The sequence below is a fragment of the Centropristis striata genome, chromosome 12, assembly GCF_030273125.1.
Source record: "Centropristis striata isolate RG_2023a ecotype Rhode Island chromosome 12, C.striata_1.0, whole genome shotgun sequence".
NCBI classification, from domain to species: Eukaryota; Metazoa; Chordata; class Actinopteri; order Perciformes; family Serranidae; genus Centropristis; species Centropristis striata.
Window position 1 is genome coordinate 32,840,537 of NC_081528.1, and position 14,427 is coordinate 32,854,963.

Here is a 14,427-nt window from a genome sequence, read left to right on the forward strand (position 1 = left end):
CCCTGTGGTAATGTCCATGAAAAATTGTGGCCCCCTCCAGCATTTAAGTTGCCCATCCCTGTTTTATGTGAAGCTGGTGTCCACACAGTGACTGGCTGCCCCCTCAGCAGCAGCAGCAGCAGCAGGGGCAGGCGGGGCGCTAGGACCGTGAGGCAGGACGTCGCAGAGAGAGTAAACACTTCTTTTCAGAGCGGAGAGTTTTATTTGTGGCTCTGTGTCTGAGCTGTGCAGGTTTCAGAAGAAGCACTGACATCCAGAGAGAAAGAGGGAGAGACTCAGCAGCTGGCGTTTTTTATTTGTAAACGCTGAAAAGAGAGAGAGAAAAAAGGAGCGAGAGTTTCTTTGTGGAGAGCGGAGAGACTACCTGCCTGTCACCGGAGAGGATGAGGGAAAACCTGGGGAATGACCCCGTGGGACTCGTCTGATGGGGAGGGAAGTTTGACTGGGATGTAAACACGGACCATCGATCTTTAATCAGGAGGTAATGTATTAGTTTTATTCATTTAATGGATCATTGTCAGCGGGTCTTATTTCCCTGCCCTGTCTCTATTAGAATGCATAAAACTCCCAGTTTGCACAGACCACCATTGCTGCATTTACAGCTTTCTCTCTCTCCATAAATCAAAGTAAGGATTTTTATGGCCTCTCTGTAGCCATCTGTAAGATGATTATCAGTCTAAATGTTAAAATAAAAAATGATTAAATAGATTAATAAGGAATGTATTTATGATGTTTCAACGTTTTCCATTGAGCTAAACATCTTTTCAGTCATATTCCCAGTTAAAACTTAAAGGAAACCTGTGCTTCTCTCTCAGGTCAGATGTGAGAGGGAGCTGAACTTTATTTGACTCTGCTGCATACATTATGTCAGACAAGATTAGATCACATTTTGGTGCTGAACTGGGAGTCTTCTATAGGCTTAAGACTGCAAACTGGACTGTTTTGGACACCTGATAGCGTCATTTGTGTACTAGAAAAGTAGACTTTTGTATTTTCCCCTTTTACTGTGAAAAGATTTCTATCCAGCATGATCTCCAGCCTCCAAGTCACTGAGCTTTTTAGTTATTTGTCACTTTTGCTCTGGGATGTCCTCTGGATCATTTTCCTGTGGTTTCCATCAGAATGAGCCTCTCAAACCTCAGGACCAGCTGTGGTGTTTTGGTTTAGAGCTTGAAAATGCTGTCTTTATCGCCAAACTGTGGTTTTTTTCCAACACTAACACAAGCTCTGAATAACACAGTTATTTCTTGGCTTTCCATCCCTAAATCACTGAGATTACATCTCTTCTACCACAGCCTGTTTAACATGGGTCATAAACATTTCTCTTTAACTGTTTTTAATGCAGATTTATGTCACCGATTACCACTTCTTCACCAGCCAATTTACCACTTAAGATGCTCTGCAACTGTCACAGCTGTCAAGCATCCGACACGTCAACATGGCAGGAAGTTTGTACTTTCCTTGCTTGCAGGAGCGTCTTTCTATCCCTCTGCCTCCTTTGTACTGTTGTAAGAAACTGCACATAGGTGTGTGCAGCGGCCCCACCCTGCCTTTTGTTAGGTGTAATCCTCTGTTTTGCTGCCATGCCTCAACTTGTTTCTTTTCACTTTTTTACACACCTGCTCTCTTCATGCCATGAGTGCCTCTGGGTCCACAGTCTTCAGAGGGGATCAAGTATCTCCTTGTTGCTGCTAATCTGCCCTGAGAGCCCCACACACACTGTGAAGTAGTTAATGTTTGATAGAAAGCAACGTCTCTCCTTGGAGCTTTGACAAATATTTGATTGGAGGGTTTTTACTGTAACCTCGATCCCGACCTCTTGCTCAGTGCCTAGATTGTGTCGAGGAAACGACATCCTGATGTGTTTTTAAATGAATCTGAAGTAATCACACACTGTATTTCTTTTCCTGTCAGAGTGCTGACCACTCCGCTTTGTTCTGGCATGTCAGCTATGTCTGTGGCCACTTTGCTTTCACTTTAATTGAACTTTTCTTCCTTTGGAATTTGTCTGTGACTTTTGTACCAAACAGACATTAAAATGCTTGTTTGTTTCCATCAGGCTGAAATCCTATTTTCCTGGTAATCTATATTATAGAAACAAGAGGGTCATTGTTGCCTCGCCACGTCAGATGAAACTTGTTGCAACATTAGATTTTGCAAGCTGACCTCACAAATCACTGCTGTGTTTTATAATTAACAATCAGCCGTGAAGGAGTGCACATTATGGAGGATTTAGTTTGTTTGTTCGACAGCTTGTTGGTAATGTTTTCCACCGTTATTATGCTGACAAACATGCAGGAAGTCGTGCAATCTGAGATAAGTTTGTAAGCTCTTTCTCACGCGTGTGATTTACGGCTCTGCACTGGAGAGAACAAAGCGGTTCAATTCTTATCATGACACAGAGGTTCAAATTCAGTATATTGTGATATATTCTGATACTGTTAGCAGGGCTATATATTGGGATTTTAATAAATCGTATTTTAGGATAAACTGTCAAAGCATAGGTGGACTCAGTGGTGTCCTAATGTTTGATAAAAAACGTGATGAAAGTGCTGTCTTGGATGTACCTGTGGTAGATAAAACATGATGAAGTGCCCTTCAGGCTGCCCTTTCATTGGACAACACAGATAAAGTGCCCTTTTTGTGTGCTGGTGCCCTTTAATATTTAGTGTGTCAGACTATAAATAACACATCATCAGGATGACAAAAACTTTTGGTAACGCTTTATAATAAGGTCCTTAATAACCATTAATTAAAAAGTAATAAGGCATTGTTCTCGCTTTAGATCCGGTATTTGCAAAAAGCATAGTTAACTAATAGTTAACTTATAATAGATTAGCAATAAAGTATATTTTAATATCAATAAGCAAACAAAATAAGATTAATAAAGGCATGGCAAAGACATAATGGGTGGGTCATGGGTGTTTGTAATGCCATTATTAACACTTATATAAGCTTATAAACACACAATAATGTTAATAAGCATCTTGTAAGGACTTACAAGGGCCTGATTACTTGTTAATTAATGGTTATTACAAGGACCTTAATATAAAGCGTTACCAAACTTTTTTTTTGCAATGCAGTGGTTTTCCAAGGTTTGTGGAAGACTTGGTTGCACGTACTTGATGGAGTGTTTGGGGTAACTAAATTGGATGCTTTTCAATAAAGAAAATATGCAAATATTACTTTTTTCATGAAATTCATATAAATAATACACTACACTTCGTCTCACAGTGTAGTGTAGAAGTTTCAAATCCAGCTTATAGTCCTTCTGTGTGGAGTTTGCATGTTCTCTCTGTCTCAGCTTTTTCTCCACCTTCTTCCCATAGTCCCAAAATAAAAATACTATAGTATGACTTTTTTAATGACATTTTGATGACGCACTATATTCTGATGTTTTTAATTCAATTTTGACGACATACTATACTATGCGTTTTTTAATTAAATTTTGACAACATACTAGATTTGAACTTTTTTCATGAAATTTTGAAGTCATACTATAGCATGACTTTTTTCTGTGAAGTTTTGACGACATACTATACTATGCCTTTTTTTTATGAATTTAAGACAACATACTATACTATGACTTTTTTTTATGAATTTAAGACAACATACTATACTATGAATTTCTTAATGAAATATTTATGACATACTATACTATGACTTTTTCATTAAATTTTAACAAAATACCATACTATCACTTTTTTCTGTAAAAGTATGACATCATACTATACTATGAAGTTTTTTTTTATGAATTTTGACGTCATACTGTGCTATGATGTTTTTTTAATGAAAATCTGACGACAAACTGTATTATGACTTTTTTTCATAAAATCTTGACATCATACATGATTTGTTTTCTCTTTTTGTCCCCAAGACTTATAATGGTAGGGAAAACCATACTTATTTTCTGGCATCATATTGGCTAAAATGTTGGTGCCATTATTGTGTAAACAAACACAATGGCGAGTAAACCATTGTCCATAATTACAGACTTGATCTTGATCATTTTTGCTGAGCTTGATTAGTCGATATTGTAATTACTGTTACAGGTCTAGTGACACTCAAGTGTACTGATATTTTCTTGTGCCCCTAATATGATTATTTTCTGTTGTTGCAGTGTTTTCCATCACCACAATGATGCCACGTGAGAGCTCCCTCCTGCTGACTCACCTGCTCCTGCTCCTGCAGCTCCTCCTCCCTCTAACCCTCTGCCTCCTGCACCCTCCACCTCTCCACCTCCCCACGCTTGTCCCTCACACACCCACGCCTCTTATTCGATCTCGATTCAGTGCTCAGACTCAGCTGGACTTCACCACTCACTGCAACTCCAGCTGCTTCCACAGAGGAGAAGAGGAGGCCCAGCTCACAGAGAAACTGGCTTTTGAGACGCTGTACTCTGACGGCTCCCGTACTCTCACAACTGTAGATGTGGAGGACGACGAGGAGTTTAAAGACCTCGCTCTCCCTTCACAGAGGAAAGGACCAAAGATAAAGCCCAGGCACAGACGCGTGAGGCGGCAGATCTACGGGGCAGACGGACGCTTTAACATCCAAGGTGACAACTTCCTGTTGGATTATCCTTTCAGCACAGCTGTGCGGATCTCCACCGGCTGCACCGGCGTCCTCGTGTCTCAGCAGCACGTCCTCACAGCTGCCCACTGTGTGCATGATGGGAAGGATTATGTCAAGGGGGCGCGAAAACTCAGGGTGGGATTCCTGATTCCTCCATCCATCAACGGCACCAGAGCCGGCCTCACGTCCTCCAACAAGCCTTTGGTGCGTTGGGTGAGGGTGAAACGTACCCGTGTGCCAAAAGGCTGGATCCAGGGCCCTCAGGAGGTCAGCATGGACTTTGATTACGCCCTGCTGGAGCTGCGTTGGCCTCACCGGCGTCCCTTCATGCGCCTCTCTGTGGCTCCCTCCTCTGACGACCTGGCAGGGAATCGCATCCACTTCTCCGGCTTTGACAGCGACAGATCCGGAGAGCTGGTGTACAGGTTTTGTCCTGTGGAAGAAGAGTCCAGCGATCTGATATACCAGCACTGCGACGCCCGACCTGGAGCCAGCGGCTCCGGAGTGTACGGAAGAGTGTGGGACAACAGTTTGGAGCGCTGGGAAAGGAAGGTCATCGGCATTTTCTCTGGACACCAGTGGCTGGAGATAGACGGGGAGAACCGGGATTACAATGTGGCCGTGCGCATCACTCCTCTGAAGTTTGCTCAGATCTGTTACTGGGTTCATGGGAACCGACTAGACTGTGTCCACGACTGAGGCGGACATAAACATTTCTCCTAACCTTTATGTTTTTGTGTGTCTTTCACAAAATGGCTGGATAGAAATAAGCATGCTATCATGCCAAATGTTGCATATCAACATGATAAAACAGCGCCCTCTAGTTTGGCTCTAATATACACTGTGATAACCAACCCTGGTCTCCCCTACTGCATGGAAGAACACAAGAAAGAACAAAAAAACACTGGGTGAAATGTCTTATTTCCCCTGAAAGAAATAAGAATGACAAAGGATTTAATCCATCCAAAAATAACACCTCTCAGTGATAGGCCAATAAAACGGATCAGTTACTTTTGGATCCCCTTTGCTGAGTTATTTCTCTCCTGTGTTTCATTTGCTCCCTGTAGCCTCTGGGCCTATTTAACAAATCTGCCTGTGAGATCATCACCACGGCATCTTTTACTGTTTTTAACCACAGTCAGATTAATAACACAGCCAGTGTTTCCCCACTATTAACATAAGCCACTTTTATAAGAGGGAAAAAACACTATTCCTGGTGTCAGTAGCACCAGATCCATTTCCTACTGTGACAGCGATGACGGCAATCTATTGACATGTCTTTCCCGCTCTCTTGTCTGACTTAAGGGGAAACGATTTAATATTTTTATAGCTCTTTAAGGATCATTTGCTTATCCGTTTGATCTGCACACACTTGCATAATACACAGCAATAAAAAACTGTTTTTGGACACCACTGATGCTTCAGACAGTATGCCCTTCTCAGTGTGGACTGGAGAGACAGAGTGTTAATTTTATTTTTAAAAAATGCTTGATATATTTTAATAAAGAGATTTATAACAGTTTGTGTCAGTAGTCTTACTGTCAAGTTTCAACAGTGGTGTTTGGACGCCCTCCTGTGGTCAGAACAGATACTGCAGCATCACAACAGCCAGGAGATGACTCGTTTACATTTAATTTAGAGCCAAATTATTTTACAGAAAATGTATCTGCACCAATAACCCAGTTTTTGAAAGCAAAAACAATAAAACTTAATTAGTTTAATTTTCTGGGATGCAAGTATTTTCATTGAAAAACAAAATAAAAATCTTCAAATGGAACGTGGGTTTTAGACCATCTTCTGTGTATTTTTAAAAAAAACAAGTATATAATAATATATATAAATAGTTTAGTTCCAGCCAAAATTGAATTATCAGTTTTTGCAGTATTGTTTAAGCACCATCGCTAAAAATGCCTTTACAATGGTCATTTACTGCAACCAATTTCCAAAATATGAAACACTACGAGTATGTGACAGCAGGGCAACAACTGTTACAAAAGTGGAAAAAGAGCAGAACAAGTCAGTAGTTTAGTGCTTTTTATTAGAGATAAGGAGACGATACAAAACATCCACCATTCAATATTCAGTCTAAACTCTGACCGCTGGTCTTTCATATACACATCGCTCCCCATCAGACCTTCATAACACCAAAGATTTTTTAATTCAAGGAGATCCTGGTTTTAACAAGTACGAGGAATGTTGTTTGTTAACTACATCGAATGCCATGTTTTCTGACCCAGAACTGGAAATAAAAATCACTCAAGTTTTGGAATTTTCATGTTCAAAAAGAAAACAAATGGAATAACAAAACAATAAAAGAAAAATATATATATTTAATGGTGCCCCACCCCCAGAGAAGGTTTTGATACATCTTGTGAATTAGTTTGTACTACAACTAGTCTCAACTACACACACTTACAAAACTTAACTAGAAGTTTGGCAAAAAAAAAAAAAGTAGTTGGAACGATTTGTCAGGATTCAATGGTTGGAAAGCTAAAAGGTTATCGTCTGTCCCTTTCTCTGCAATCATTCAAATGGAACCCGGAAATAAAGAACAAAACCCTGTCTTTAAACATGAACAATATGTGTATTTAAGTTTTAACATCATCATCGCCATCATCATCCTCCTTCCTCAGTTGTATCTTAATGTTTTCCTTTGTGTGTGTTTTGTTCATAATTTTTTTATGTTGCGTGAACTGGAATGACAGTCTGCATTTGTGGAATTTCTTTTTGTTTCGTTTTAAACTGTCACTTGACCCTGAACCCACCCACAATATCCCACCCCGAAGAGTCCCGCAAATGGTGCTGGTTCTGCTTTTGCCCTTCTCCAAACCAGACTGGAATGCACAGCTAAACCCAACAGATGTGTCTGAAAGGCCTCGATCGAAGCCAGAGAGGAGGGCGGGGGGGCAATATTTATATAGGTGCTCCTTCCAGGCTGACTACTGACGAGCCGCCGAGCTTTTCTGCCAGGGTGTGCCGGTCTTTGAGGTCTTCCAAACCGTTCACCTGCCACTCATGCTTAATACCTGGAATTTGAAATGAAAAAGTGTAACACGTCAGAATCACAATATTATAGGGATGTACTAAACAGAAGATTCATTTACAACCTTGACATTTAAAAGTCTAAATCAACATTCAGCCTTTTTTTGCATGTCGATTCATTTTGTTGAACCAGTATTTCTGCGCAGCTGCAGATGAAGCTACACTAATATTTTTAGCATTATATAATTTGTAGAATTAGATTCTAGAGGTTGCTTGCCATTGCTGCCTGTTAACTTGCCATTAACAGGGCTTTCCACTCGGACATGACACTGTGAAAAAATAGCTGGCTAGGGGGGTCCAGGGTCATGCCCCACTGGAGAATTATTTTTTTCCATAAAATTCAACATTTGGTGGCCTCTTGCACATTCTAATACCACTACTCTATCATATACACTGATCTTAAAGATTACATATTTTAATTAATTATTGTAAAGGAGAGTAAAGGTTCTTGTATGTTTTATTTAAGGCATCTTATTTGACAGTCTTGTAAATTCTGTGGTGGATTCTGTTAACACACTGTGCTCTTATTTTTCAAAGCTGCATGTGTTTAGCGACAAAGTAATTCAGACAGTTAGTCACAGTTTAGCTTTTTGTGATTGAAACGGCTTTAATTGTAAGCTCATGTTAGCTTGTGGCTACAGAACGGCATAATACAACAGTGTGTTTGGATCACCTCTGACCAGCCCCTACAGGTGCTAGTATTTATTTTGGTACACGTACAAGGAGAGATCATTTGGGGGCGGGACTGATGCAGACAGATAGGCATGTTTCTCTATCATGCTGGAATTGTTTTGAAGCGGAGAAGTTGGGTGGGCAGCTCGGTAAATTCAGTGCAAGTGTGAATGGGCGCGCATGTCTCGGAGGGCAGAGAGGTGGGGGTCGATGACTGACAGGTGACGCTCTGCTGAGCAACACAAAATAACTTTATCATATCAATAGTGTAAATATACATTCAGTAGCTTGAAACGTGATGTTAGTGCAGCAAATTAGACTCTGGGGTAATTAATGGGAAACCTTGGTGCAGCTGCAATCTAACAGGACCAGAAATAACATTTATAAAATCAGTTACAAAAAGTTCTATTTGAGTTTGAGCTCCAACACTTGTCATTAAAAAACTTCTAACTCATTTAATCCAATGAATCAGTTTTTTAAACTTCAGAATTTTGGTTTTAGATTGATGTCATAAAATATGACAACAGACATTGGAAGCTGTAATAGAAAACCTCCGGAGCAGCTTTGAATGTAAATAATTGGCCATTTTTAGCTTTAAGACAGAAAAAGAAAGTTATATTAGAGCGGACAGTGCAATAAGGATGATACAATCCTCTGTGCTATATGGATAATAGATTTTCTAAATCCAACAAATTAAAAACACACAGCTATTTACCTTCGAATTTTCTCTTGATAGCATCTTTTGAGCTGGCATAGATCATCTTGCTCTTCAATGGGGCACTATCTGGAGCCCTAAGAGTTGGGGAGAAACATGATGCCATGAAGCCAAATGTCGTTTAAAATGATGCTCATAAAACCTTCAATGTCTGATAATAGCAGCTCTCACCAGAAGATGAAGACCAGGTCCTCCTTCTTTGTTTCTTTGGTCTCGTAGGTGGCGTCATACAGGGCGTAGCGGCAGTCGTCTGGGGGCAACATCTTGACAAAGTGCTGGTATGGGTCATGGACGGTGTTTCCCAAGTCACCCAGCAGGATCTCTTTGCCGTCATCCAGAACAATGTTCTTGAGGTCCTTGCTCATGCAGAACAGAATGGCCTTCTTCCTCTTCCTCTTCTCATCCTCGTTCGCCTGAGCCTTACGCACCTTCATGTCATTGAAGACTGCAATAACTTCATCTGTGACTTTCACACCAGAGGCCTGCAAAGAGAAGTCGTTAACTCACAATTTAATGTTTTTACAGTTTAACATGGCAGCTGCCATTTCTGCAAATGTCCATGTTCTTCAAAACTGAAAATGATGCCACATCAATGGTAATTTATTTTCGTTTTTAGTATAGCGCACCACCTATAAGTTATTTTAAGACTTGTCTTTATCAAAAGGCTTTTTAAAAAAGTTCTGTTTTAGTTTTTAGGTCTATTTATAGCACATTGCAATGCTGGTGCTATACAAATACCCTTTTACCATTATTGAATTGTTACTAGTGTAAGTTTCACATAAGTAAGTAAGTAAATATTAATTTAAATCCATCATGTTTTTACATAAGATGGAGAAAATCCATTGCTAGAATATCAAAAGTTTTCTTAACCTCATAAGATGTTTTAAATGTAAATGTACATCAAACACTTAAGTTTCACATCAATAAACAGTTGATCACTCAAAAAACCTCACTGATTCCATCTTTTGAAATGTAAATATTTGCTTGTTTTCTCAATCCTGATATTAATCTAGATACATTTACGTTATCAACTGCTGGTTGGACAAATAAAGCAGTTTAAATATCTCATTTGGGCTTTTGGGGAGTTGTGCTACATTGACCAAACCATTAATCTAGTAAATAACTGACAGACTTTATTGTTGATGAAACTAGTTATTAGTTTCAGCCTTACTCCAGTGATAGTTGTGCCTGGATAAGGAAACAGTTGGCATTGTGTTTAACAGGCCAGAAGTGACGTCTCAGTACAGTAAATACAGACATCATGAGGCTGAAGAAAGGCCTGAGAGGGCGGCATGTGACTATCACACACAGCAGAACTGCTCCTTACAAGGCTGACTGATAAGGAGGATTGAAATGCAAAGGTGTGGCCGTGACAAGCTGTTCTCAATGGTGGTAGAAGAGGGAAGTTCTGAATCGAAATCTGAAAAGTCAGGAGTTGGTCCAAATGAAAATCAATACATGACAATTCAGTCAGTACAGCCTTTTATTTCGATCTATTATGTATAATGGTCAGACTGTAACTATACCGAAGATCATAAATAAAATATGCAGCCAGTACTGCATGTCCAAAGTCCACTGCGAACATGAATACTAAACAAGTCGAGCTAACAGGTGTGTCTGAGTTTCTGTGACTGTGACCAGTGCTATAAAACATTACATAAGTTCTTCCAAAGGGGAACAGCCATGTATCTCTACCATAAGGATGACCACGTGGGTGTGGTCAGGAACTAAGTGTTTAAACACAGGCTTCAGTGTCGAAACAATGGGGCCTCTGTAAAAATACAGAATACAAGTCACATCGCACAGTCACAGCTGCTCCATAACTCGCTCAATCAGGTCTTCTGACTCCGTTTAAGGCACTCCATCACAGAAAAGTGCAGTCTCAGGAGAAGAAAACTGCTGTCTACCAGTAATGTGTCAACGGAAAAAAAGACAACAATGAAAAGGAAATAATGTGGGGCAGGAAAGACGGAAAAGGAACCCAACTGCAAAGCAGTACAGGCCGGCATAGTATGTTTGTTCAGGGCGTAAAAGGCCTGGATGAGATAACAGTGAATTTTAGAGTAATAATTAACCAGCCTTACTCACTTCCATAATCCACATCTATCAAAATAAGGATTGTACTGCAAAGCGCATGGAAAAAGTACCAAAGTCTGTCTCCACAATACTTGCTGAGGTTTACAAATATCTATACTCTTTGCACACGGCATACTTTTTCCCATAGTGATGCTGAGAAATTATAATTGTTTAATCAAGTTTCCACTGCTTTGGCATAATTTTGTTGTTGATATCCTGTTTATTTTTTGTTGTAACAGCGAGCTAATATCACCATGGTGATTGCTGAGCTCTAGCCCTATCTAATCTGAGACACATACTTCTCTTTATGGAAGTCAAGGTTCAAGTGACTCAATATAAATGTAGTCACAATCCCAAGTCCTGGATATCTTAACAAAGAGTAACAGGCCTCATGGGAGCCAATTTCACTAGCAAACACAGGCCTGATTGGGTTTATATACCCATACTAAAAATAAAACTGCAATGGGAAAAAGTGTGCAAATTTAGTTAATCAGGTTGTCTAAAAAGCTGACTCAGCAACGAAACCCAAAAGACAACACAGCTGGATGTTAACAAAATTACATAAAATGTACTAAATTACAAATATATGATGATATGATTGTATTTTTCGTGTTGCACAAACACATTTGAAATGACTATACATGAATGAGTAGAGGCAACCATCAAATATTCCCTCTTGGTATCGTATATTAGTTAAATGGCGTGACTGCGTGTATAAAAGGGCTGTACAAATTAGATGCGCAACTAAAAGATGCGCAGTACCGACCATGAAGATACAGACAGCGGCCCGTTAGCCTCCGCTAACCGATCCAACAAACTGACGTTACATAATGGTGACAATTCCGTCAAATATTTGCCACATCCTGATAGATACGTGGCAAAACGCTCGTACGGAAAAAGGGCAATACATGAAATCTTATTGCGGATTCGTTATAATACGGCACCAAACAAAATGGTCTTTGCACCAAATTCAGGGTGGGGCCATGAATGCAGCACACGCACGTGTGTACGCTAGCCTGCTATATAAGGCAAAGCTCTGCTGAAACCCACTCTTCATTTGGCAATTCACACATTTAGTGTCAGAGAGAAACTCGGCCATAAATCTTTTAATCATCCGTGTAGTTTCACAGTGGGCCAACAGTGGCCCGGTTCGGAGCACTTAGACAGCCGGCATGTAAAATAGAGTCACCGACGGAGCCGAGCACAGACAAAGAGCAGGGAAATCTCAGCTAGCGCCCAGCAGCCATCATGGTGTCATCTCCTGCTAACAATACCGTTAGCTCGGCTAGCCCCGGGGCGCTGCTGCACCTGCCAGCGGTGAGCTGTTCCTGTGTGCAGACATCGAGGAGTAACGGGACCATGATGCAGGGAAACAGCGTCAGGACGCCGCTGCGCTGCTAACAGACAACAAGGCCCCGCAGTCTTTTTGTCGGCAAAACACTGAAAGTTGAATGAAATGGCGCCAGTTGTTTGGGGCCGCTAGTCCTGTCTTGATCTTTTAAATCACAATATATTAAAAACGACCGTACAGTGGACTCGTTTAATGTGATCAGTAGTATAAGGCAGCTTCGTCATGTTGTGTGAAAGCTTTGTTAGCCGTCCAGCCGCTCGGTCAGCGGGGCTAGCTGCGGCTCCTGCGGCACAACCGGCTCGCTACGTTCGATGCTAAAACCAACACCATCATCCATAAAATAAACACAAATTGACCATAAACCTTCTCAAATATTGGGATGAGTCAGTCTAAGCAGCTAGAAACGCACAGAGCGGGATAAAGACGGTGCTGGACCTACCATGGCTGTAGCTGTGAGTCGGTCAGCGGCTGGTACAAATTGAATGGACTGTGATGATGAATGTCGCTCTCGCTCACACACTCATACACAAAGTGAACGCGCATATAAGCGCGCCCCTGGCTGGAGCAAGGTGCACGAGCGGGAGCGCATGTCTGTTAACCGTGACCGCCCGGCGGTTTTATTAGCTGCTTTGTGTTTACTAAGGATTTATTCGTTTGTTTCATTAGTGATAACACAAAGGGGGCTGTAAATCAAATCTAATTATTAAATAGCTTCAGTTAAATAAAATCACACATTAAACAAGAAATACAACAACTACTATTATTATTAAACAGAACACTAAACAGCAGGAGAACAATATTTTACCTCTTTCCTTATATATATATATATGTATATATATATATATATATATATATATATATATATATATATATATAGTATTATTATTATTATTATTATTTTCCCCATTGATGTTCTATTAGTATTTTTATTTCCCTTGGTGTTGGCGGACAGAAATTGTGAGCAAATTAAACATACCAAAAGGGTGGCGAAGAGCATTATGGGAATATGTGTTTTATGTGTACCATTTGAATAAACCTAAAAATCACTAATAATATAATTAATTCAAAATTATAAAATTATATTATAGTGCTCATTTAATGCTTGATTAATTATTAGATTATGATTAAAGTCAAATTAAATTCACATTTCACCTTTTACGCTTTTAATGCAGCTATACCTTTATTGTTTTATTTTGTATTATAACCAATAAATATATATATATTTATTTATTGTGCGTAACGCTGTAACTCCGGAATTCAAAGACGATAATACGTGCTATTAATCATAACACCGATGGCGTGAGGAGAGATTAATAAGTGGAGCTATTGTGCTGCTGTTTTAACCGACAATCAGCAGGCAGCCAGGCGCAAAGCGGTTTTCAGGATGGGATGAAATTCTCCGCCATCCCTCCTCTCCCCTCCTCTCCTCCTCTCTCCCCTCCCTTTCTCCTCCCTCCGTGCGGTTTTTGTTGGACTCACTTCCAAATATGGAAGCGAACGGTGAGCGGCGGCGGTCGCGTGCACGCGCCTCGCTCACAGCACGGTGAGGGTCGGGCCGCGACGCTGATCACCATATAAGGAAACAAGGGACACGAAATTCGCTGTAGCAGATTTTTGTCCACGGCATCGCGTTGAAGGGGGGAGAGAGAAAGTCGCACAGAGAGGGTCAGTGTGAGGATGACAGGCGGCGAAGGGCGGAAGATGAGGGGCAGCACTGACACATCAAGCCCGGAGCTGAACACACATTTCCTCTCACATCTGAGGACGATTCATACTGCTTATTGTTTTGTTGTGGGACACGAGGGTTGTTGCTAAACGCTGATGTGGTTGTAAACAGAAGCCTGTAAATTATGACCCACATTCATTATGTGGCCGAACAAACAATGAAAACAACACTAATTTAATATAAAGCACATGGACTCATATGCCAATACCTTCTACATTATCAAAACAGTTTTCCATCATAGATGACAGAATAAAAGATGTTCTGCTTGTA

At 40.5% G+C, this 14,427-nt stretch overlaps 2 protein-coding genes across 2 annotated transcripts; one reads left to right on the forward strand and one right to left on the reverse strand.

Annotated features, from left to right (window-relative positions):
• The first annotated feature begins 316 nt into the window (after positions 1–316).
• prss23 (serine protease 23) lies at positions 317–6,149 on the forward strand. The gene is made up of 2 exons (XM_059346030.1): positions 317–481; positions 4,121–6,149. The coding sequence occupies exon 2, from the start codon at positions 4,138–4,140 to the stop codon at positions 5,272–5,274; it is 1,137 nt and encodes a 378-aa protein (XP_059202013.1). The 5' UTR covers positions 317–481; positions 4,121–4,137; the 3' UTR covers positions 5,275–6,149.
• A 446-nt stretch (positions 6,150–6,595) lies between these two features.
• On the reverse strand, positions 6,596–13,027 carry cfl1 (cofilin 1). Its single transcript, XM_059346031.1, has 4 exons — positions 12,871–13,027; positions 9,176–9,486; positions 9,005–9,081; positions 6,596–7,601 (listed from the first exon to the last, which is right to left on the reverse strand). Exons 1-4 carry the CDS (start codon positions 12,871–12,873, stop codon positions 7,489–7,491), a joined length of 504 nt encoding a protein of 167 aa, XP_059202014.1. The 5' UTR covers positions 12,874–13,027; the 3' UTR covers positions 6,596–7,488.
• Between the last annotated feature and the right edge of the window lie 1,400 nt (positions 13,028–14,427).